This window comes from Cupressus sempervirens, chromosome 2 (assembly GCF_028749045.1).
Source record: "Cupressus sempervirens isolate cs-2001-9-10 chromosome 2, ASM2874904v1, whole genome shotgun sequence".
Lineage (NCBI taxonomy): Eukaryota > Viridiplantae > Streptophyta > Pinopsida > Cupressales > Cupressaceae > Cupressus > Cupressus sempervirens.
This window is the reverse complement of record NC_143119.1, coordinates 360723717-360750818: the sequence shown is the minus strand read 5'-3', so window position 1 is coordinate 360750818 and position 27102 is coordinate 360723717. Positions and strand designations below refer to the sequence as shown.

At 35.1% G+C, this 27102-nt stretch overlaps 3 protein-coding genes across 6 annotated transcripts in view; 1 reads left to right on the top strand and 2 right to left on the bottom strand.

Annotated features, from left to right (window-relative positions):
• The window catches only part of IBR3 (acyl-CoA dehydrogenase-like protein), a 403438-nt gene that overhangs the window by 206010 nt on the left and 170326 nt on the right, over window positions 1-27102 (top strand). For all 3 annotated transcript variants that reach the window (XM_089813746.1, XM_089813745.1, XM_089813744.1), the window contains exon 13: window positions 19639-19781. In XM_089813746.1, the coding sequence (XP_089669872.1) occupies window positions 19639-19781 (143 nt within the window). The remainder of the gene's footprint in view (window positions 1-19638; window positions 19782-27102) is intronic.
• Window positions 14740-16318, bottom strand: LOC149572628 (uncharacterized). The gene is made up of 3 exons (XM_089813743.1): window positions 16189-16318; window positions 15646-16051; window positions 14740-15511 (listed from the first exon to the last, which is right to left on the bottom strand). Exons 1-3 carry the CDS (start codon window positions 16306-16308, stop codon window positions 14931-14933), a joined length of 1107 nt encoding a protein of 368 aa, XP_089669869.1. The 5' UTR covers window positions 16309-16318; the 3' UTR covers window positions 14740-14930.
• On the bottom strand, window positions 16342-18559 carry LOC149572627 (uncharacterized). 2 transcript variants are annotated; one of them, XM_089813742.1, is made up of 5 exons: window positions 18224-18559; window positions 17378-18032; window positions 17006-17238; window positions 16738-16890; window positions 16342-16589 (listed from the first exon to the last, which is right to left on the bottom strand). In XM_089813742.1, the coding sequence occupies exons 2-5, from the start codon at window positions 17998-18000 to the stop codon at window positions 16342-16344; spliced, it is 1257 nt and encodes a 418-aa protein (XP_089669868.1). In that variant the 5' UTR covers window positions 18001-18032; window positions 18224-18559. The 2 variants fall into 2 exon arrangements, with proteins under 2 accessions (XP_089669868.1, XP_089669867.1); XM_089813741.1 differs by lacking the exon at window positions 18224-18559 and having other exon boundaries at window positions 17378-18189.

Below are 27102 nucleotides of genomic sequence, written 5' to 3'. Positions count from 1 at the left end.
CCCTTTACTAAGCATTCTTTTTCAAATTTTCAAATTCTTTCATCATCCATAGCACATCTTTCTGCAATGCTCGAACTTTCTTGCTTGATTCTTTGTCCTTGCTGCTACTTTTGAATGATGAATCGTTCGAGTCCGACGATTTGTGCTTCTTCTTCTTGCTTTTTTTTTGTTCACTTTCTAGATCCATCGCCTGATTATACACATCTGCGTATGATGCTGGAGGTACAATCTTCGTTTTTTTCTTTAGAGTGGCTGTAGCCCCTCAACAAACCATCGTTTCTTTAATTTGTCAGTTGGTGGCTCTCCATCTTTCCCACCAACTCTTTTAGCCTTCTTGCATAGGCATGGATCATTTTATTCTTTCCTTGCTTTGTACTATATATTTCTGCTACAATTTCATTATCGTCCCTTACCAGTCGAAACTCTGCTATGAACTCCTTCCTAACATCTGCCCATGTAGTTAATTTCTGAGGATCGTCATTTGCAAACCAATCAATTGCTACATCCCGTAGGGTCGCTGGAAATTGCTAGACCCAATCATCCTCGTCTGTTACACCATTTGCTGTCCATATTGTTTCACATGTCTTGCAGTGCCTGATCGGATCTGCCATCTCGTCCCCATTGAACTTCGACAATTTTTCCTTTTGCCCTGCCATTACTACTTTCTTCTGAAGTGGTGGTGCTTGTTACACACCCGTGTTGTTTTGAGTACCCGTGTTATTCTGAGTACCTGCGTTCTTCTGTGCACCCGCGTTGTTCTACAAATCTCGTTGCTTCGGACCACCGTCCTACTTCCAACAATCATGTTACCTAGTGAGAAAAGATCTTCCTCAAGCGAAGTTGTTCGATTCTCTGCTTGTCTCCGTTTGTCAGGTGTATCGGGAATGAAGAGTTCACTCCACGCTTGTGCTCCTTCTGCAGTTTGAGCCCTGTGAGTTACTTCCCTTCCATTTGGATTCTCTACCCTCGGCATATACAAGTTAAGAAACTCCTCCCTTGTGTCTTCCACCGAATTCAATTGCTATCGAATCTCTTCTAGCAATTCCTCGGCACTCCTTGGTCTGTTAGGTGAATGCACTCCCTCTTTTTGTACTTCTTCACCCCCTTGGTGTCCATCAGTAATTTGCTGAAGCTTCTGTCTGTGCTTTGCTTATTCTAAAATTAAAACCTCTTGTGCGTATTTCATCCTTATCTTTTATCTTATTCCTATCATTGTTAAGCAAATTTGGCATTAATCTTCATAACACTTCCTTCGTTCCAGGTTTGACTGACAATGACACCAAATGTTTACCGTACAGGGTAAACAGATACTTGTTGCATGTAGTACAGTAAGATATAACACATAACAGATACTTTATTCATATACGCAATATGCACTCCAATGCTTACAATATGATTATGATGATTCCAGTTATGATCCAAAGTCCCTTCCAAACAGTGTACATATACTTTCCCGAAGTTGTGACTCAACCGTCACGCACCCTTTCGGATACACTTCTACCCGTCGACTATAATATAGAATTTACCGACAACAACACTCAAAATTCTAATTGAAGCTTTCACGTATATGTAAAGGCAATTTTTGCTGCTCCCATAATCCTTTCCTAATGTATGCAGAAGCTTTGCTCCTTATCGTTGGCAATGTATGATAAGACGTGAAGTTCATAGGTACACCTGGCCAGAGAAGAATCGTGTGTATATATTCAATGGAGAGGTTGGGCATTATATAGAATTGTTTGTAGCGTGATGTATTCCTACAAAGCACTGAATCTATAGGCACAATTAGGGAGATAGTGAACATAAAGTCAGTATTTGGTGGACATGAATACACCTAATGCTGTTAATCTCTTCATAAAAAGAGGGATATATCTTTATTAATAAATTGATATAGTTTAAATAAATGATTCAAGGATCAAAAGGAGATTGGGAAGTCTTGATCACTCAATCTCCTTTTCGAAAGGTCTAAGGTTTAAGTTTCAGGTCATATAGGTTAATTTTGTGGAGGTTAATTGACCTCACCCAAATCACGTGTTCAGGAAGTAGTTATTAACCAGAGCAAAGTAGTTTTTAACCTCAATTTCTATATAAGAAATCATTTTGGCTTTGTAAGGGGACTTTCTGGACTTTGGAATAAGGGAACACTTATGGTAAAATTTTGACGAAAATACAAATTTTGGAAAGTATGTACAGATTTGTTTTTAAAAATTGAAAATCTTTGTTATGTTCTTGGTGCAAGAAAATAAAATGAGAAATGCGTTTGGGTTATTTTTCTAAAATCTATATTGTTGCAGCTTAAAACTGTTGATTATTTCTGTAGTGAATGTTTTCACGATATTGTGTGAATGTTTATGAATCATGAATTAGCACGGTAATAATGATCATTTTCAAGCATAGTTCTTGATTGTCTTTATTATTAGTTTATGTTAATTCAACAAAGCTATGATGTTGTGTGGTGCATTCGTCATCGATAGCTTTCTCTCTATCTTTCAAAGTTTTTATTCATTTATGTTGAAAAATCAAATACACCCATCATACGAGGGAGCTGCCCCTCTCAAATGCAGAGGAAGATTGTAATTTGGTACTGATCGGTTTCAATCTCTCCAATTTTTGGCATGGCTGTCACTGTTCACAGGGCGAATAGGGTCAGTTTCAGTAGTAACTTCACAGTGACAAATCCATTTACCAACATAATGCAACAAAATTGCTTAGCATATGATAAAGATAGTACGTCTAGTCCAATATTTGCAGAATTTATGAAATGTGTACTAACTGAATATCAAACAATATAAGAGATGAAGTATACTGATGTCATACATCGAATAAGAGAACAATATTGGGTTTTCAGATTTCTTTGATGTATAAGAAAATGATCTACAATTGAGTGGTTTGATCACTTATTGGATGTATGTCTAATTAAGTGGCGATGTTCAAATGTTTACTGATCTGCAATTATCAGTGTTTCAGATGTAGAGCTCATTGTTTATGTGATGTAGGACTGCTGTTCCCAATTGACTCCTCTATGCTTATGCGATCTGATCCTTTATCCAATAGTGGATAACCTCCTCTTGAATCTGTAGAACTATAAACTGATAGAATAATGATTGAATGCCTTGGAAATGATTTTATTGCCTCTTTGATATCATACAAAAGGATGGGAAGATGAAAGGTTGTTATTCTTCATAGCTCCACTTGGCATAATCCCTTAGTGATTGCACCCAATCTATTGGATTAATCAGTGCTTAGTTAAGAACATTTGACAACATTTTTTTATTGGCAGCAATATTAATTTTTGCTTTCCACTTGCTACGTAATGGTTGATATAATCATGGTGGCTTCATTATATATGGATATTCTGATTGTTAATTAACTTTGACATCATGACATACATCCTTGGAGGTGGCAATAATGATATTATGTTTGTTTTGCCTGTTTGATATAATAATGATTGCTGTTCGCTATACCATACTTTCTCAATGTAGACAAAGATTCGTAGATTGCTTACTGTCATATTCGACCGCTTGCTGCCTTACACTTGATATGATTTAGTATTGTATGGAAGCTTCAATATTATATATATTGTGAAGACTGCCTCTTGTTATCTCATAACTATTTGCATTTAGGAGTCAGTTGACTTTGTTGAACTCATGAATAGATGAGGAAATGTATTTGAAGCATAGTTGATCACCTTTTTTTAGTCATATTTTATTCCTAACCGTAAATTGACCTCATATGAGGCCATCAAAAAGACTTTCATTTTATTTTTACCTCTCATTTTGCTCTTGTAATTAAGATCTGCTTGCAGCTGCTGAATATCCCATAGATGATGGTTTTTTTTGATGATGCCTATGATGATTGATGAACATTGAATCATGTTTGCATTTTTTAATTAATTAATTCAATGTAATGATTTTCATTGGAATTGTGAACATAGATCAATGGTCAAGTATTTAAAATTTTAATGTATATCTTTGAGATTTGGCATTGATCAATGATGATCCAACATCAACTATGAAATGATTTAGTTTTCTAATTGTGTATATTTCTCTTTATTTTGTATAGATAATACACACATGTACCCATACATATTTTCATGTACCCACGTATTGGGTTCTCATACTCAAACTCGTTCCCAAAAATGAACCAGTAACTTAGCAAAATAGAAAAAAGACGAAATAACATAAGCATACTCAAAACAACTTTCACGAATTCACGTCACCTTGATGAATTTAAATAAGGTGGTCAATCAGATACTTGTCTGCTATTATTGGACAATGATGACTTATGTTAGGATTTAGGCCTAAATGCTTTATCCCATCTCTTATCTTGGGGATAATGCGATAGGGTGCATTCATCCTAATAGTTTGGGGAAGCCGATGTCTGGTACATACAAATCTTGATGACAAAGATGAGCATGTACATACATCTCTCTCTCTCTCTCTCTCTCTATATATATATATATATATATATATATATATATATATATATATATATATAAAATGGTAGGGATCAGTACATTGTGTAGATCTCGCAAGTGATTATGACGCCATCCCTCTACCACATAAAGCACATCAAACAAATATATAAAACATTCGTGCCATCTATACATATACAGGTACGGGGTTAGTAAAATCATAAAAATACATAACATCATCATATGCAGAAAATCATCTTCAATAGATATTGTAGTTATGTCGAAACACCATCAAATATATCTAAGGGTCTAACATACACTTGAAAAATGGTCTATAAGAGTTTGGCATCATAAACTGAAATGAAAGTAGATTGGTGGGTATTATAGAAACGAGTGAATTGAGACTCGATGCGAGTCACGCAAGTCACCCAAGTTAGCGAGTTGGGTCACCCCCACCGGGTCAAAACAACTTGTGACCTTGACCCTCCGAGTCACGATGGCTGATTCAGCTAACTCGGCCGACTCGACTAACTCAATTGACTCATCTAACTCGCTTGATTTTTAATTTTAGTGCTTAAAATTTTCTTAATACATCTAAAATTCACCTTTGTACTTGCGTAATCATTGTATGTTTATGTGTGTGATCAAATTACCTTCTATTTCATGATGTTATTATGTCTTTGAGCTTTATTCAATAAGGGGTGCATGGAATGTTCCTTAAATCCTAAAAAATCTCTAAATTTCAAGGTTTTTGTTGCTTTGCCAAGTCACTACCGAGTCATGACTGAGTCCGAGCTGATTCATGAGTTGAGTTACCCTTGCTGAGTCAGAGTTGGGTCCGAGTCTAGGAACTATGATAGAAACACACCCACATTTTCCTACTGATTGACTTTGATTTATGTTGGCACGACTTGCAAATTGTTGTTTCCACCTATCGTGCTATGGAAGTTTGTTGCACATATCAGAGAATGTTAGGGAAAAACAAGGGGAAAAAAAACTTTAATGCCCGAACATGTTTCATGTGTTACAAAAAATGCCAAGCAAGGGAAAAAAACAAACTTTAACGCCCTTAAGATTTACTGAAAACCCCAGATGAGTTTCGCATAGATTGTAAATAGTTGAAAAAACAATTTCAAATTTTGTAGTTAGAATGTCCCAATTTTTTTCCATGCTGATACCATAAAATTATTAAAAACAAGATGATGATTGTATTGATAATGAACTCCTAAATAGAGTTTACAAACACTAATAATAACATAAACAAAAAAGCAAGGCTGTTACAGTAAAGACAACATCTATAAATAAGACTGATACAGAAAACTCAAAAGAAAGCATAAATGACCATTAATTACAGTTCTAGACTCATGAGCTAAATATAGTGAGATATTAAAAACATTGTAATGCAGTAGACAGCCATTGTACGATTAATTATAGTTCAACAAGAACATCCTCATCCACCTTGAAATCACTGCAGAAATGAAATTCCAGATTGAGATAATAAGAGAGTGCATGGATGTGCTTGTGAAGCTGATTATGCCATCTCCTACCAATGATCTCCCAAATGGGACCAAACTTATACTCAACTCCTCCATATATAGATTTAATGGCCTCCTTGGCCGTATCCATGTGCTCATATATGTAGCTTGTAGAGGGCATCTCCAACAAATAGGTAGCTCAACAACTCATAGGAGAACTACCAGGGGTCCAATGACCTGCAAAGATTGTTAAACAAAAAGAATTGAGTCAAAAGTGTGCATGAAAATAAACAAAATTGCAAAGTTGTAAACAAAACAAATATATGCATTAAAAATTATAAAAACTAAATATTAAGCATAAAATTTTAATAAATTTACCTCCATGATCTTTGCACAAGTGGTCCAAAAACTTGCTTCATAAAAAATGCAATCTGCCACATCCATTCTTCTAGTGGTTATGGCATAGGACAAGGAAGGCCACTCCTCACCAGCAAATATGCTCCTCGAAGATGCCTTTGCATAATGGATTTTAATGTGATAAAATTTGAGATGAATCTTGTGATGCCAAGACGTGCCAACTCCCGCTACCTCGTGTACTACCTCATTATGCTGAGGACCAATACATGCTTGTAGATAAATTTACGGATGTTTTTGGTCCTATCAACCCTTTCTTTCACCCATTCAACCTTACCAATGTCCTCCAATATGAGGTTAAGGCAATGGGCCACACATAGAGACCAAAAAGTTTCGGGTGCGTCTCCTTCAAAAGTCTACCTACAGCAACATAACTTGTTGCATTGTATGTCACTACCTGCACTGCATTTTCTTCCCTCACCTCACTTATGACTACTTTTGGGTGGATCTTTTGCAACTAATAGTTTTTGGGGATCAATTGCAAAACAGTTGTTCCAACCACAACATATGAGACATATTCTATCCTACTTCTCGGAGAAGGCTTTCGCCTCTTATTTCTACTGGAATGAACAAAACACTTAACTACTATTTACACTAAGCTAAATTGGGGTGGCACATTCATCCTATTCTCTTATTTAAGACTAGATGTCACTATTACAATACAAACTTAAAGAAATACTGTAATTCACTTAAAAAGTATCTGTTGGAGCAATAATTCCGATAAATAGATGATCAGATGTAAGAATAATCTTTAGCCTACCAACATTTTATGTAACCAGAAAACTCAACAAAGCTCAGTCTTTCCGTGTCTCCTTATGAGATTTTGAGAATAAGAGTGAAACACATGTGCAGCTCAAAATCTCCAACATGCATTTCACTTGACATAGACAAACGAAGAGAATGAAGTAACACAGTTTGCAAGCTATTTTCCTACTTGGATGTCCTATGTTAATGATAAATATAATAAGAAGCTCCAAGTCTGCAAGACCAAATCTAAAACCAGGCTATAACTCTAAACACAATATGCAGCTCAAAGTTTGCAAGGTTGAGTTCAAATCCCTGTTGAACAAAGCATGAAACTCACAATCAACTTAAGAAAATTTTGTCACATTGACAGTTTGAATTGACATAGTTACAAAATAACTTGTTTCTTTTATTGAAAGCAACTTAATTCATATCCAAGCTCAAAGTCTTAGAGCGCATATACAAATTTATAGAGTTTTCTTACATTACCAAAAGATGAAATTACAAAGAACACACTCATTAATTTATATGAGAGAGGCTGAGAGAAAAAGGTTGGAGAAACCCTACAAACTTTGACTTATTCCCTAATTAACTTTGACTTATTCAAACTGCAAGTCCTAATGTACTTGACTTGCAATTTGACTACATGCAATGTCTTTACAAGGGAAAAACTCACTTGCAATTAGAACTTGTCTCCCAATTATATGTTTATCAATAACAAAATTCCAGAACACATGATGAAAATGAACAAAGCTCAAGTCTACAAGACCAAATCTAAATCCCAAGTTTAACTCTAAACACAATATGCAACTCAAAATCTGCAAGATATAGTTCAAATCCCTCTTGAACAAAGCATGAAACTCACAATCAAGTCAAGAAAATGTTGTCACATCATAGTTTGGATTGACATAATGTCTCAAAACAATTTGCCTCTTTTATTCAAAGGAACTTAATTTACATCCAAGCTCAAAGTCTTAGAGTGCGTATACAAACTAGCTGAGTTTTCTTGTATTACCACATGATGAAATTACAAAGAGCACCCTTATTTATTCATAAGTGAGAGGTTGAGAGAAACCCAACAAACTTTGATCTATTCCCTAACTAAATTTGACTTATTCAACTGCAAGTCCTAATGTACTTGGCATGCAATTTGATTACATGCAATGCCTTTACGAGTGAACATGTCACTTGCAATTACATCTTGTTTCCCAATTACATGCAATTTGTCAATAACAAAATTACAAAATACATTATGAAAATAAACTACGTGTCTGACAAGACAGGACTCTTATTACATTATCCTCTATCAAAGTGGTCAATCTATGCCTATATTTAAAGTTATAATGAGTTGTCATAGTTGTGCTTTTGAAGCCTAACTACATCACAAACTACTTTGAACAATACTTGCAATGCTTAGAAAAAACGAGGACTAAGATCTTAGTTGCAATTTAACACATCATTTGCAAGCACTTTAATTTCAAAGGTGGTCATGTAGTCGTGCTTTAAAAGCCCGATTACATTCAAAAAATTTCCATTAAAATAGCATATTCGCTTTCAAAATTTTTATAACCAATGTAATGGTGGACTATAATTTCCTTATTACAAGTGAATGCTACCCAAAACAATATGCAATGACTCACAAAAAGGCTGATTAAATGACTTAAGAGGCCATTGTAAGACTTTTGATTTAATATCACAAGTGTTTAAACAAAGAATGATGACTTGCTATTGGGCTTTGAAACTCTACTTGCAGGTAACTTTAATTTCTCTTATAATATAGCTCAGAATTAAGCCTGCGATGGCTCGAAACAATCATAATTCAAAAAGAAAGAGATGTAAGAAGAAAAGAAAAGAAAAACAAACAATTCAATCTAGAAAAAAAAAACCTGAGGTTTCCAATAATTGAACACTTGCAGTTAGGAAAGGGAAACCTGGTTTTGCAAGCAAGATAAAGAAAAACTCGATGACAATCTCTAAAAATGGTCTCCACAGGACGAGAAACCTAGGCCAATCCAAGGTATAACGAATTGCTTTCAGAAAACATCTTAAGAACTCGTATCTTAGAAAGTTTGAACTATGATTCTGTAAAAAATTGTGCAGGGTTACCGAATTTCAATGTTTCAAATTTGAGGACAATAGCTGGCTCTGATTGGGGAACTGCCTTTAGTCATTGGAACAAACAAATTCAGGAGAACCCAGAATCTTGAAGTGCCTTAGCATCCATTGGACTACAGAGTCAGATGATCGAAAAAGAAAAAGACTTGAAAACTAAACAACAAGGATGACGTAACCAACACAGGAAAACCACTAAAAACCAAAACAAAAACATGGGCAAACACACTTATTAAAAAGAGAAAACCTACTTGGTTTAAATTAGACTGTAATGAAACCTTTTAGATTAATCCATTCACTGGAATAGCAGAATTTTTTCAGCAACTTTTAATATCAACTTTATATAGATGAACCACGAGCAATGGTACCAAAATTTGATGTAACTCTCCTTGGAAAAAAATGAACAAATTCATCATCCTCTCTTTAAATGAAACAAGCATACTACTGCTTTAAGACGAGCCCATGGATTCGATTTGCTCCTACTCAACTAAACGTACTTCTTTGGTTTTTTCCTTTAAAAGTATTTGCAGGCTCAAGTATGAGTGGAACTTCTAACATTTTGCTGGTCTCTAACCAAGCAAGATGTCTTAAGGGGCATCCCCTTGATCAAACAAAAACCAAACTGTTTTTGTATGAAGTCTCTATCATGACATCTTGCGGATCAAAGTGGGTTACCTCGTTTATTGCTTCTACATCATGCTGGTTACAAATTCCAAACATAGGAGAATTGTCTTAAATATTTGAACAAAATTCCTGTATGATTTAATGAAAACGTCCTCATCAAATTTTTGGGTAGCTCTTTCATGCAACGTTCGTTCAAGTTCATGGCCTGGAAACGAAGATGCATTATTTTTAGTTGGATTGGGACCTTCACACATGCCCATCGTTTTAGGTCTAATGACATGACTTTCTTCATTCATGTAGACATCAAAAGAATGATTTTCATCTTACTTCTTTTCAACAATGACTTCTTGAGATTGCAAAAACTAGAAATGAGAGTCGCCAACTATGTTTTCTTAGGATGCTTTGTTGCTTATACTGATGATGCCTCGATATCAAGCTTCTTTGGTGATGAAACTAACTTATTTTGATTCCCATCTACAAAACTACAAAAAACATTTAGGAGAGACTTCCTTTGTTCATTCTTGCTAAGAACAAAGAACATATCTTGAGCTATTTTCTTTTTGAGCATGAGAAACTCATTTGCCAAACTTTGCACCGCAAGATCCATCTATGTGATGGAAGACAATGGATCCAAAGAAAAAGAACTTTGTTCAAACCCAATTGCTTATATTCTTATATGCTCGACAAGAATGAGATCATCCTCAATTTCAATTTCCAAAGTCTGTATGACTGAACATAAATTCTCTTCTTAGCAACAAAATGACTTTTGGAATTTGAGCATTGACAATGAAACACTTCAAATTTGCATCTATAGGCTGCAAAACAATTAGAATTCTTCCTGACAATTTGTCGAAGTGAGGAATAAATTCATGCATAGGCATGTAGGACACCTTCGACTAGGCGAGCTTGGCCAACAAAGCATGAACATTTTCAAGAGGCTCTAACCTTTCTTCAAACTTGGCCATGAGAATAGCCCAATTTGTGATAGCTTGTGGCAGGAGATGGTAAAACAAGTCAACAACCACGCCTTGGAGAGCTTCCACTAACAACCTCTTGGACATGTCCTCATGCTTAACACTATGAACACCACATGCAGTGTAAAAGAAACAATATGTTCATTAGGATCTTGCTTTCCATTACCAAAGATCTTGGGAAAATTCTTCTCTAAGCCATTAGTAATAGCATTTAGAGGTAGAGCCAGATTCAATAGATCAAAAGCATTTCCCCATTGACCTTGGAATGCCATTTACATGTCCTTGGTAGCTACTTGGAAAACTACAAGAAATAAAAATATTATGAATAATTGCGATGAATAAGACATGGGTATACTTCAAATGAAAGCATAAGGCTTTCACATGGATGTAGTGGCCCAAATGAAGTCACAAATTTTTTTTGGGTGGATATTTTGCAACCAACAGTTTTTGGGTTCAATTGCAAAACAATGGCTCCAACCACAACATGTGAGACATAGTCTCCCCTACTTCTCAGGGAAGGCTCCCATGTCTTACTGCTATTGGATTGCACAAAACACTTAACTACTATTGTCACTAAGCAAATCAAGGCGAGACATTCATCCTATTCTCTTATTTTAGAATAGATGCTACAATTACAATACAATCTTAAAGCAATAGTGTAATTCACTTGCAAAGTATTTGTTGGAGTAATAATTCCGATCAACAAAAGATTAGACGTAAGAATAATCTTTGGCGTACCATCATTTAATGTAACCAATAAATTTCTTAAAGTTCAAAGTCTTTCCATGGCCCTTGTGAAATCTGAAGAATAAGAATAAAACACGTGCAACTCAAAGTCTCCGACATGTATTACACCTTGCATGCACAAATGAAGAGAACAAAATAACACAAACTTTGTAAGCTATTCCCTTTCTTGAATGTTTTATATTGATCTTAGACTTGATAAGTAGCTCAAAATTTGCAAGACCAAATTTGAAACCAAATTAAAACTCTGAACCCAATATGGAACTCAAAAGTTTGTAAGATTGAGTTCAAATCCCCTTGAACAAAGTGGATACTTACAATCAACTAAAGAAAAATGTAGTCACATCAAAGTTTAAATTTGCAGTAAGTATCAAAATAACTTGCCTCTTTCATTGAAAGCAATTTAGTTTACATCCAAGCTCAAAGTCTTAAGAGTGCATATGCAAACTGATAGAGTTTTCTTGTATTCTCCAAAGATGAAATTACAAAGAGCACCGACCTTTATTTTTATGTGAGAGGTTGAGAGAAAAAGGTTCGAGAAGCCCAATAAACTTTGACCTTTTCCCCAATGAAACCACAAGTCATAATATACTTTACCTGAAATTTGATTACATGCAATGACTTACAACTGAAAACATCATTTGCGATCACAACTTGTTTCCCAATTACATGTAATTTGTCAATAACAAAATTATAAAATTCATTATGAAAATAAACTGAGTGTCTGACAAGACACGACTCCTGTTACATCATTCTTTATCAAATATTTCTTTTTGTCACTAGATTGCTAGGTGCCGTAAATCATCAAACTATATATGGGTGGGGAACATCTATAAAAAATAACACTTTGACCTCTGCATTTGGCGGCATCTACAAACCATTAATTTTTGTTTCCACCCATGTTTGGAAAAAGTTCACGATCCCTCTTATTGGTAAAACACAAAACTTCACATGGTAAAACAATACATTCAAGAACATGCAACTCACAAAAAGTGCTTGCAAGTAACATGCAACCATTAAAAATCTGCGACTTTTGCTGAAATGGAGAAATTGTGCAATCAACTCTTGAATAGGCTTGTAATTTTCAGCAAAAATCTTGAAGACGAACCAACAAATTTTCATAAATACCTCCAGTTTTTTTTTATTTAAAAAAAAGTGGACAACAAATTTCTGGAATGTTTTCTAGATTAGAAGAGGCTCGAATTAAATGAATGTTGTTGTATTAAACATAGCATGTGAAATCACCTTATATAAATTTACAAAGTCGATGTTTTTAAATTAAACAACTGTGAACTTTTCGATGATAATAGAAACTATGTAATAGAATAAAGGCTAACAACCATTAAAGAAACATTGTAATATTTTAATAAGAAGTACGAAAACTTGCAAATTGATTTTCTTGCAGCATCATGGACCTCCTTAGTCCAATCCATGCTCTCAAGCGAGAGCTGAGATCCAAGAGTACTGTGCGACACAAAATAATTGTCCAACTTGGATTTTTGAACTCTAGGAGACAAGCTAATAATTCCACTAGGAGAAGTAGTAGAAGCACTAACACTAGTAGAAGCACTAGGACAAAAGGGAGGCTTAAAAGAACCCTCTCCAACACAACCTAGGGATGTGGATGTGGATGTGGATGAATGGAAAATAATATGAGCTAACTCCTCCAATTGGGTGATCTTTGTTTCTTTTTGTTGTTCAAATATTTCTATTTGGACTTGAACAAAAATGAACTGCTTTGAGAGGTGCTTTTATACATGTATGATGAGAATATTGTATTTAAATCAATTTATGCCACCATGATTAATTTCTTTACACAATTTACATTCTGTTTGCAATCTTGTTCTACCAGGAAATTGTTTAGTGTATTTCCAATCGTCACCCTTTTGACCTTGTCTCTTGGGCTAAGGATTAGGTTGAGGATTCTAGGAGGAGCCATTAGGAAAATAATTATTTTCAAAACATGAAGGCTGCGACAGTAAGACAATTTTGTGCATTGTATTTTATGAAGTTTTGAACTAATAGAAAAAATTAGCAATCCCTACATTTGTTCATGGAAATTTTCAATGCTCAAAGAAAGAATTTAGAAAAATCAGCAAACCCTACATTTTTTATATAAGAAACGTAAATAAATGTATATAATTTATTCAAAAAATATGTAGGGTTTGCTATTGTTCTACTTCTCTCATTGAAGTATGACATTTAGTTTTGAATGAAAAGCATTGAAGTTCAAGATTCTGAAAGTTAAAAAAATTAATAATAAAATAAAAAATTCATAAACATAGAAAACAAAAAATTAACAAAATCTATAAAATTTGACACATACCTCTTGAAATGAGTAGAACTTTTTTTGCAACTGCTGCTATGGACTCCTTGATGTGCTAAATGCGAGTAAATACTCCCCCAATGTGATTTGTGGAAAATTATAAGCTTTTCCTCCGTGCTGGTTGCAAACCTATGGCCTCTTATTTTTGTTCCTATCTTTCACTTTTCCTCTCTTCTTCTCATAACAATGAAATAAGACAACTTTTAGCTTTGGAAGAAAGAGACAAGTAAAAGTAAAAGTTAAAAAAGTTAATGTTTCTGTTATTTTTCTTTTCCAACTTGGGCTGCTGCCGACCGAGTTAGTAGCTTGGACTTGGTGAGCCAGCCTCTTGACTCATGACTTGGTGGGTCACATGTCTGACTTGGCCGAGTCTGAGTTTGAGTCAATCTGACTTGGCTAGGTCGACTCGACTTGTGACCTGCCAGACTTGTGGTGAATTTGGGAACCCTGATATACACAAACTTACACACTTATACCCAAGGAAAATAATTGCCTTATTGTTGTACAAGGATCTGATACCCATACTTGTACTTGTATCCACATCAGTGCTTCTTGCTTTTGTGGTCCTCTACTTTTGCATGTTAAAATGAATACTGATATTTCACTGTTGTTTTGAAGGGAACAATCATAGAAACGTGAATCGGAATCGGATCGGAATTGGCAAGGCCGAATCGAATCGTGAATCGGCAATGAATCGGCGATGAATCGGCAAATTTGAAAAAACCCTTTAAATTTAAAGATTTTAACAATTTAAAACTTATTTCATGCACCCTTTATTGAATATAACTTAAGCACACTATAACATCATCAAATAGAAGTTAAAACTTAACATACATAAACATGAAACATAAAATCCATCACATACGTAACTATGTTATCTAAGATTCTAAAATGTAAATTGTAGGCTAGCTGAAGTAAATAGAAATCAAATGATCATAATGATTTAAATCATAGAATGTATGTAAGATGATCCATAAGACATCAAATCATAAATTTATGTAAGAATCTAAGATGAAGATCCATGAAAGTTTGAAACTTTGAAACATATGTCTATCAATGATTCAGTATCAATATCTGTAAACAAAATATAAAAACAAGGCTCCAGCTCAAGCCTCAGGCTCATAGTCATCATCATCCTCAACATCATCCTCAAGCTCGGCTACAGCCTCAGCCTCAGCCTCTGAGTATCCAGTCTGCCTAGTAGCAAGGCGTCTAATGTAGGTCCTAGAGGACTGTCGAGCCATATCTCCCGCATATAAGATGGGCTCACGAATGTCGCTAGGGCCTGTGTCTGTGCGTGCACGTGTGCGTCTACCAATGCCTGAAGAACGTGCTCTAGCTGCCTCAGCCTCTATATCCACCTGGTCAATCCACGCACGGTCTTCCTCAGTGAAGACTGGATCTACAACCTCTGTGAGCCACTCTGATTCTGGATCAATCTCCTCCAGAATGATCGGAGAGGAGTCAGTGCCCAAAATCTGTCTGATCCTAAGACGGAGGTTGTAATGAACGAAGACAAGATCATTCAACCTCTGCACTGTCAACCTGTTTCTCCTCTTCGAGTGGATGTGCTCGAACATGGACCAACTGCGCTCACATCCAGAAGCGCTGCTTGGCTGACTCAGAATACGAATGGCAATTTTTTGAAGTTTTGGGGTTGTGGCCCCAAACATTTGCCACCATCTATCTGAAATAAGGGAAAATAAAAATAATTAGTCTCATTTACAAATTACAAATTACAAGTTAACTCTAAAATTACATAATCAACTTTAAGTTTAGAATCTAGATTCATGAACATTGAATATATTATTTAATTTTTACCTGGCTGTATTGTTTCCCGAGCATCTATGGCTACCCTGCTAGAGAAAAGTGGCCCTTCTTTATTATTGAACTTATCAAGCTCAATAATTGCAGCACTGCTATCCTCATCAGTACTTAACCTCTGGATCACTGTATATAATCCGGTGAGAACCTCCTCATCCGCCTTGAAGTCAGGACGGAAACGAAATGCCGAATTCAAAAAGTAAGCTGCTGCATGGATGGGTCTGTGGAGCTGATTCTGCCATCTCCTATCAATGATGTCCCAAATAGGGGCATACTTCTCCTGCACTCCTGCATACTGAGCTCTAATGGCCTCCTTGGCCCTATCCATGCCCTCATATATGTAGCCCATAGAGGGCTTCTCCCCATCAGCAGTTCGTAGGAGAGATACAAGAGGCTCAGTGGCCTACATATAAAGTAAAACAAAAATTTGAGTCAAAACTTAAACATAGAATAATTCAATAATATAAGGTAAAACTAAATCATTAAACAATTAGCATAGTAAATTGTAAAATATTAAATGTTAAATTGCAATAAAATTACCTTAAGTATTTCTCTAGCAGGTTTCCAAAAACCATCATCATCAAATATGCAATCCACCACATCTATCCCTGCAGTGGTCGTAGCATAGGAAGATGAAATCCACTCCCGCCCAACAAACATGCTCCTCAAATCATCCCTTGATGTCAACAAGGACTACAAGGTGATGAAATTCGAGGCAAACCTCGTGATCCCTGGACGAGCTAACTCTTTGTCTCCTGTGTACTTCCTCATTGTGCTAAGGACAAATGAATGATTATAAATAAACTTACATATGTTTTTTGCCCTTTCCACACATGACTTGACCCACTCAAGTTTGCCAATTTCCTCCAACATGAGGTCAAGGCAGTGTGCTGCACAAGGGGACCAAAATATGGTGGGGTGCCTCTCCATCAAAAGTTTGCCTACAACAATTTTAAGATAATTAGAAATTCAAATTTCAAACATGTTAGAACTTAGAACTTAGGAAACTTAGAAATTCTAAGTTAGAATTAGAAAAAGTTCAAAATTCAAATAAATTTATTTTCAAAACTTAAAAAGTTAAAAGTTTACCTGCAGCAACATAACTTGCTGCATTATCCGTCACCACTTGCACCACATGTTGTTCCCCCACCTCTGCTATAACTTCCTCAATAACCTCACATAAGTATGTGGCGTTTTTTACATGAGCAGAAGCATCAATGGATTTGAGGAACATGGTATATCCTACAAGTAACAAAACAACGAATTATAATTACTATTAGCAATCAACAAATCAAAATTTGAAATAGTCAATCACGATTCAAAATTATGTATGTAGGAAAGTAGAATGATCAATCACCTCCACAGGATACAAGAAAATTGAGGAGTGTTCTTCCCCTCCTATCTGTCCAACCATCAGTCATGATGGTGCAACCCTTTTCGATCCACTCCTTTCGGTTGTCCTCAAGCTCATGCCTCATATCCTCAACCATTTCCTCCAGGAGGTATCCACTCAACTCAGCCTCAATTTGGGCTTTAAACCCCGGACCACAAATGGCAACTGCATCTATCATGTTCTGCCAATAAGGAGTCCTGTCAGAAATAGATAATGATATTGATTAGAAATTTAGATGTCAAAAACTAAAATCATAAAACAAGTAGATATAATTAAAGTTTTACTTTTACTTTTAACTTTAACTTTGAAGATAACAAAGAAAAAAGAATCAATTACCTGGCTGCAATAAATGGAATGTTGCAAAAGTACCAGAATTTGCAAATCTCTTTTCTGGCAGCATCATGAATCTCCTTGTTCAAACCCATGCCCTCAAGCATGGGTTGGGAGCCAGGAGTAGTGCGGGGCACAAAGTAACTATCCATTCTGCTTTTCCGCACTCTAGGCCGCAATAGGTTGGTGTTGGACTCTGTCTCAGTATGAGACCGACTACCACTAACACTCACATGAGCACTAGCACTAGGATGAAGAGGAGGCCTAGAAGAACCCTCCCCAACACAACCTACGGATGCGGAAGCTGATGCAGATGCACTTGCAGATGTAGATGCGGTTGCGGATGTGGGAGCACAGGAGCCAATACCTCTTAACCCTTCAAGTTGCATTTTCTTAGTCAACTTGTCTTGTTCAATTTTTTCTAATGCCACTAAACAAGAGCGTTTTGCCTCAGCGGTTTGTTGAGTGCAAACTGTGACATCATGGCCAGGTATGCCAGCAATGTGGTATTTCAATCTATAGATACCTCCCGAATTTATTTTTTCTTTGCAAAATATACATTTTGTTTGATATTTGGTTCTCCCAGGAAACTCTTCATTATATTTCCAGCATTCATCTTTTTTACCCATTGTGGAAATTGGAAAATGAAAGCAAAGGGCTGCTGCAATAAAAAAATTCATGTAAAAAATCAAAGTTTGCAACTAATAAACAAAAACTACAAAACAACAAACCCTAGTTTGCAATTTAGTAAAACTAAAAATAAAAAACATTCAAGATTTGCAAATGAACACTAAAAAAAATTAACAAAAAATGCATACTACACTAACATGCAAAAAAAAAACCAACACTTACCTCTTGCAAATGAGTTGAGGAGTGTTGATATTGACTCCTTAATGCTCCCAATGCAATTTATGGCCTCCCCAAATGGACTTCTGATCTCTTTGGTGCTCTTCCTTCTTGCCGGTTGGAAACCTATGGATTCTCTTTTCTCTTCTTCTCTCTCACTCTTCCTCTCTTCTACTCATACTAAGCAAATAGAAGGCTCTTTAGGGTTATAACAAAGAGGAAAGTCAACTTAGAAAGCAAATAAAACATGTGTTTTTTTTTAAAAATTGAACTTTCTATCCTTGCTGCCGCGGCCGATTTCTGGAGATTCACGATGGCGATTTTGGCGATTTTTGCCATGAATCGCCGATTCAGGCGATTCAGGCGATTCACATGAAAAAACCGCCACCAGCGATTTCCAATTCCAAAAAAATCGGGAGCCATGAATCTTATCGCGATTTCGGCGATTTCATGGCGATTTTTGGAACTATGGGAACAATAGTACAGGAATTTGTAACTGAACTCCATTGTGACCAAAAAGATTAAATGCTTTAGTTAATCTCACTAATCTTATATTAACTAGTCCTATTAAACAATTCAAGCATTTTTCTTGTCATGTCTTTTCTCATTTATGAGGTTCATCAAAGGCTCTTGGCAAAAAATACAGTCAAAGAAAGATATAAAAAAATTGAATGTCCTTTGCTCACCAAATCTATGGTGGAGTTGCAAACAATATAAATTCGGGATAGAAGTATAATTGACAAGAGTGAAATCATTATTTATCAAATAATAGTTGGCCTGATTGTGAGCATAGAGAGCAATCACCCACAAATTCAAGAAACTAATTCATCACATCTGTTGCCATAATAATTTTTCGAATCTGGCGAGAAGTTTGCAGGTATTTTAACCATTAATAATGGTTAATGTGGAATCACAAGAAGAAGCTTGCTACAAAATACATTTTGCATTTTTTTAATTGTTTATGTGAAGATTGTTTCTTAGTTTTGATCCTTTATATCTTTTGGGCTTGTTATGTTTATCTTTCATGTCTCCTTGGGTTGCAGTTAGAATGAACTATTCCCGTTGTTTTTTCTAGTTCTTACACATGCATGTTTGATGAGCTCTGCAATTTTGTATCATTCAATGAGGGTTTTACTTTTAAGTTTCTTTGGTTGAGTAAATTATACTCTTAGTCTTTATCATGCTCACTTCTCTGATGCTGCTGTTTTTTGTAGACACTCTTGTTGACTGAGTATATTATATTCTTTATCATGTCTACTTAATAGTTAGTGCTGTTATTTATTTATGCTCTTGTGATTATAGTTGTCAACTCCTTATGAAAATATTTTTTTTTGAATGTCGTGCAAACAAATTTATGTAAACTAGGTTAATGTGGAATTTAGGTCATTAGTATTTAACTGGTGATAAATGTAATTACTCAGGTATTGTTTCGTTATGGAAGTGTTGAACAACAACGAATGTGGCTCATTCCTTTACTAGAAGGAATAACTCGATCTGGGTTTGCAATGACAGAGCCTCAGGTTGCATCTTCTGATGCTACTAACATAGAGTGTTCAATGGCTAGGTAATAATTCTTCACTTTATAGTCAAGATTTATTTAGGTTGTAAATTGAATGTTTACAAGCTATACAAATATTTTATTCGCACCCCTCAATTTTCTTAGTTTTAAAATATTGAGATCACTAATATTTTCCTTGTTTTTCCTTTTCAATTCATTATAGTAGAAGTTAACAAACCAAACAATTTATAATATTTTGATACTTGGAAAAAATTCTAGTGCAACAATTAGAGGATTGGAATGTACTTTAGACAGGAAATAATAAATAAATGATTTGCAACACAAGTGAAGGTATTTGTCCTATAAATCCCGGGGTTGTGAAATGCCAATTGGTAGTGGAAGCTGCTTGTCTGAAATATCCCAAATGGATATTGACCCAATTTTTACCTCAAGGTAATTCTCAGAACATAAACATATGAAGTTGCATTATAAACCAATAATATGAAACCATAGATTCTCATAAAATACCTTGAAATATACTATTGCATTATACATCAGCAATACAATAACCAACATTCAAAAGTCTAATCTTAAACACAGTTTTATAGTCAGATTGAAATACTAAGAAAGAACTTGTAAGCACACGTGAGACGCCTGATGTGATGTCTCCATGGAGAATGGGTTTGCGTCCACTGTCTACCGGCATGAGGGTTTACATCCTCCCATTGGATTGAAGCTGAAGCTTTCCGAATAACTCTCACAAGAGAGAAACTGAAATCTAAATCATAAACCAAGCATACCTGAATGAATGAGTCTCTCTCCTTTTTAATCCCCGAAGCTGTGACTCTTCGACTCCCTTCCTGTCTTTTTGTCTCATCTCTCGTTGTCACTTTTAGCTCACTTTATAATACTAAATTGACCTTTTATAATTTTAATCCACGCTTTCATAGTCAATTTTAATATTATATGAATATGTCTTTAAATTTTATAATGTCCCAAAATGGGGACAGTACAATCTTCCCTCGAGATTGCTTGTCCTCAAGTAATTAGTACCAAGATCCCATATGAATTTGCAAATAGCTTTGGAGCCCAATTTGAAAACAAATCCTACCACACTACGAAGAAAGGTGTCAAAATGCAACCTTTCCATCAACTAGATTTCTGGATCCCATGCTAATCTATGAAGTATAGTTGCATCTGTGGGCTGTACAACTCTAATCATCATTGCATCCAGTCTCAAATTGTGAAGAACTACAACAAAATCCTCAAAATGCCATAGATACATACGGTCAACACCTGGATCCCAAACCATTTCAAGTGCATGTTCAATCAGAACAACCTGACGTGTGCTGCCATTATATACAAGAAGATCCCCAATTCGACTGAGAATAATATTCCAATTGAGATCACAAGCACTACTGTGGTCAAATAATGATGGGGACTCAACTATGTGCCAACCAGCTCCTGGAAACATTGCGAACCATGGGAATGATCCTCCTGGATCCCAAAAACAAAAGGGCCATCCATCTCCCTAACTATCTATACTATATTGCTGTTTTTTGCCCATAGTGGGTGGAGTACTCTAGCTGCTCAACTGCCACAACACTGCCCCTCATTGTTTGCACTCTAGCTAAACTGCTCATCACATCTCTGTCCCAAGCTGATTTGTTATCAATGTTATGTCCCTCTGTCAAGGCAACAACCTCTTGGTTGCAACAGTCGTCAATCCAGAATTCCTAACCAAAATCAATGAGTGTACTATCACCGGACTCAAATAGCAAGTTCTCCATTATCCAATCAGCATCTACTTCAAACAAAGGGTTGTCAACAAGTTGAATGTGATCTGAAGTTTTGGTACTTAGTCTTTTCGGACAACTATCCAAGTCAGAAGTCTGCTGAATGCTATCAAGTTCATTAATTACTTCTTTGAAAAGTTACCGCCTCTCTTCACTCTCATGCTCTCGAGAATGATTTGTGATCCTAACCTGAGTTTTTTCTTTTTGAAAAGAAATTTGTGTATCATCCAATGGCTTATGAGCATACTTCGGCTCCTTGTTGAGCTCCATAATCTCATTATTTTCTTTACTCAACTGATCAACATATATTCTAGCAACCTTAAGAATATAATACCTGTCGGAAAGCAAACATAAATAATCTAATTTCATAGATTCAAGGGCTGTTTGGACTACCTACAAATCAGCAACAAGCAAATCTCTTTCCACTCCCTTTTGAGCCTTCCTATGGAGATCCTCTGCCATCCTGTGAGTGCTGTCATAACGTACTAAAGATGCCACAACCATGTCTTCTCTAACGTTTAGCTGGTTCTTTAAGGCATGCATCTCATTATTATCACGTTGATATAACTTATCGTCATGTAGTGTCATCTTGGACTCTTCATTGAAGTTAATATCATGCATATAAGAGACGTATTGCTCATTGTATCAAGACTCCAACATGCTGTTACTTCTAGTGCAATGAGCTTCATCAACATGTTTGTCAAGGCTAACCTCCAAATCATTAATGTAGGAACTTGTAACCTGTGTAACATGATCACGAGAAGGCTGCAAATCAATGGTAGTTAACTGCCCTTCTTTTCCTAGATGATCTATTAGATAATTTTGGCCTATTGAAAGCTCCTCATACAAATTTTTGTATTTGTCTATTGCAAGGAGATCTTGGACCAATTCAAAATACTTCTTTTTTGCCATATCGGTCTTGTTTTGAAGTTTTGGATGGAAGTGCTGGAAATTTGTTATATTCATCATAAATGTCGAGTATATTTGCTCTTATATCAGATTGGAAATAATGGGTTAACTATTGTTTAATTTGAGCAAGTTCCTTCGCAACCTTGTCCTGATTAGGCATTTTCCCCAACTAATATTCTGGACTCGGCTACGACCAAAACTTTCCAATTTGCTCAAATAATTATGTCAAACAATTGGTGGGCGTACAACGTCAATAGATTGCCTCAGCAACACCACAGTCCAACTTTTAGATAGACCAGAGTCTTTTTCTATAAGGAATTTGTACATCGTATCATCAGTCTTTTGGAAAGAGAAGCCATAGGTGAACGGTGCCAATGATCCAAAAATAAGGTGAGAAAGTATTGCTATAAATCCATTGAACCAAAAGTTGCATCCAACTATTTTTGTGAACTTGTTTTGGTGAAAGTGACGGAGATACAAAATATTTGTTATGATCAGAAAGAATCCAACAAACAAATTTGCAATGCTAATCGTAATCACGGTCAAAGTTTTTACCTCCCTACCAGCTGGATGGTAGTGTGTGGTTGCTAATATGTCTCCCACTGGGTCTGCCCTTTTCGAGTATGTCTGCTGAAACACTCCGCACCTATACCATTGTTACCCTTTGCTTTATTGTTGGAGCTGACCTGGTAGTACTGTGCTTGGCTGGTAACCCCCTAACCTCTTCGGTAGTCAATACTGCACACTCGATGCTTGCAAAACTTATGGCCTACAATTTGTTAGCAGGACCTCGTACTAACTCCTGCTACCTTTGCAGTCAATCTTATATCTTGGAGGTGGCTAGACTCATGTGATCACATGACTGCAACGTAACTATGAAATCATGGATCAAAATTATAAAATGTCACATGAGTGCAAGGTAACAAGGATCACATATATATGGAGGGCCTCTAGCTGTAATCTGCTCACCACATATCTTTAAACATGTTTTCTTAAAAGGACATGTCTGGCATGTGAGGAGTCATGAAAGAGTATGTAAAGGTCACGGGGGAATGTGAAGATCACGTGTACAATGTGGAGCATGAAGAGCTATTAAGTTGTGTGGACTGTGGAGCATTTTCTCTTCTTTTTGGGAAGGAGATAAAGTGTGGTGTTTTTTCCTTCTTGGAGAAAGGAAAGATAAGTAAGATGTTCCATGCCTTCTTGGATCTTTGTGCATTACACTCGTGGATCTTTATGAATCATCGCTTCCTTGACGTCTTTTTGTCCCACAAAAAGTTACTCTTGAATTATAGATTTTTTTTCATCCCTAATTGCAGTTGTCATTTCTCACATCTGTGTTTTCATTTCTTACTATTCTTCTCTCTCTTTCTCTCAAAAGATTAATAGCAAATTTCTCCTATGACTTTTATATTCAAAACAATCTTGTACAAAAAATTCAAATTGGCACAATGAATTCTAATTCCCTTTCCGTATCCTTCTCCTTGTGCTTCATGTTGCAAATAATTTTAATTCTATTTTTATCATACTGGTGGAGTTACAGGGGATCAACTGCCTCCAACCATTTCATGAGAAATGGTTTATTAACCATTGTAATAGTATGGTTTCTTGAAAGTATTTTTTTAATTTACTTATCACTCGAATTCCCTTTAAATATTTTATATTTAACAAATAGTTGTTGACACTAGTAAATAAATTTTTACTCCATAAAGTATATTATCCTCTATAAAAACTCTCATACCAAAACTGATTTATAATAATTATTTAAATGCAAACACATAAATATGAAGGACGCACACACTAGGACACATACGCACATGCTCGCATGCGTGCGCGCACACACACACATAGAGTCATAGGGTTCACCGAATTCCTAGCTTGGGTTCCAAATTCGGTGAAGATTTATATACGGGATGAGATTTGCGAAAAAATGTGTTTATATTCATACGGAAAAGATGACAAAAGTTAATTAAAAATATTTTTAGGAAAACATTTTGTTTAGGGTTTTAACTAGTTCATCTTCAAGAAGCAGCCACTATGGTGCATTATTTTTTTTTGCAAGCGACTACACAGTTCGTCAAATGTGCAAGGATTTGTGTTGCTGTTGATTCAACGCAAATTTGGCCTCATATCGATCTTTGTGCCTGTAGATTCGACTCAACGAGTGTGTTTGTAGTCAAAATTTTTTTTGTAGTTTGTGTTTTTAAGTTTTTGCTTTTAGGTTTTACTATGTTTTAGATTTTTCTTAAGTTATGTTGGTAGATTTTAATGTTTTACAAAATGAAACATGCATCCTTTATTTTTTGTAATCAATAGTTATAAAAAAAATACTATTATTTGATTATAATAAAATTTTATTTAAAAATTAACTTTAAATTGTTTTTTGTTTGATATTATTTATAGTCATTTACCTTTTAACATTAATTTTTTTAAAGTTTAATTTAGGATATTTTATTATATTTTAAAGATTCAAAATAAAGTTTGGATTACTATGTTTGTAAAGTTTATCAAGAGCACTGTATTGCATGACCACAACATAACTGATGGAATTATAGGTTCAGTTATAGGATTTGTTAGACAAGAAACTCATCTGAGCGAATATTTCAACTCAGGGAGCCCCTATGCTATTTGTCAAGAAAAAGGATGGAACCATGAGGTTGTGCATTGTTTATAGAATGCTTAACAAAGTCACCATCAAGAATAAATACCCTCACCCTAGGGTAGATGATTTATTTAATCAAATGAGAGGGGCAGCCGTATTTTCACAAATTAACCTAAGATCAGGTTATCATCAGCTTTGAATTAAGGAAGAGGATATTCATAAAACTGCCTTTAGAACTCGCTATGGGCACTATCAGTTCACAGTTTTACCCTTCGGATTAACTAACACCCTTGCCGCATTTATGAACCTCATGAAAAACATTTAGACAAGTTTGTGCTAGTTTTTATCGATGATATTATCATCTATTCTCGGAATGAGGAAAAACACTAGAAACAACTTAAGGTAGTATTGTAGAGATTACGTGCACACAAGTTGTACGAAAAGCTATCTAAGTGTTCTTTTTACCAGAAAAAAATTCACTACTTAGGGCATATTATATCAGCCAAGGGAATAGTAGCAAACCCCGACAAGATCAAGGTAATCAAGGAGTGGTCGGTTCCTAAGAACGTGTCATAAGACAATAGCTTCATGCGTTTGTGTCATATCCCCACTTTAAGATAGGATTTTTAATAATAATTAGATAATACAATGTTATTAAATAAATAATGATGATAAAGTTATATTAAAATTAATACTAAAATATAAAACTATGAAATAATAATTAGTTAATCTATATTATTAATGACATAATATTTAGTATCATATTTTAAACAATTAAAAAATAATAAAATTTCAACGAGTAAATAAAGAAATAAAATTAAATACAATAGACAATATTGTAGAAGGTATATTAACTTTCTAAATAGAATTTAATAATAAATAATAATAAACACAAATAAGTAAGTAAATAAATAATATAACATAGAATAATATATATTATAAATTAACTAAATCTAATGAAAAATCAAAAGATGTTTAACAAATAGACACGACTCCTTAAAATTAAGAAATAAAAGGGAGGAGAGTTTATTTTAGAGAGAAGAAAATATAAGAGGAGAAGAGAGGAGTTTAGAAAGGAAAAATGGAAGAGGAAAGTAAAATGAAGAAAATAAAGAAGTGACTTTTTGAAAAGGTATCAATGATATTGAAAGGATATGAACCTTTGAAAGGGTTATAATTATGAACAGTTGTGACTCAGCAAAAATATTTTGATTATAAAGTATTGAGACTTTTCGAAAGAATTTTAGCGATGAAGTGTTGTGACTTTTCAAAAGGATTATAACTATGAAGTGTTGTGACTTTTCAAAAGATTTGTATTATGAAAGGTTGTGACTCTTGGAAAAGAAGAAACAAAAAATCTATATTTTGTCCTTTCCTTATAATTAGAAAAAGAAGAATTTTAGAAAGTAAATATAGAGTTGAGATAATCTAGAAGGAATAATTTATTGAAGGGCCAGCTAAGGATAGAGCCACATGGACCAAGAGGAGAAGGTAAGAAAGGTATGTTTATGAATTATATTTGTTTAGATATATTTACGAATTTATTTATATTAATGAATCATACTTGTGGATAATACTGTTTTAGCTCATGGGGTTAACATGATAGATATTAATGAGACTCGAAGCATGTAGCATGTGAGATATTAAGATCTCCATTATCTGCCATGGCTGAGAATCAATGTTGCAAAATATTCTGATGATGTCAACCTATGCATATGTGATTGGCCTTGTATAGAGGATGCCTGTCCAAGAAGAACCTTAAGGGGTGCGCTCCTAGGAAGATTGCGAGGTAGCTATGAGCTAGGAAGCCCAATCTGAAATGTCCTTAAGATTGGGGTTAAATTAGAGGATAGAATAATATAGTTAGTTTTATTATTGTGATTCTAACCATTATCTTGCAGGTATAACTTGTCCCAAACTAACCCAGATAGTGGGGACATTACTGTTTTGATAGGTTTCTACACTAAATTTGTTAGGGTTTTCTCTAGGATAGCACATTTCATCGCCACCCTACAAGGAAAAGGGAAGAAAATTATGTGTTCTGAAAAATGTCCAACAACCTTCAAATATTTAAAGGCTA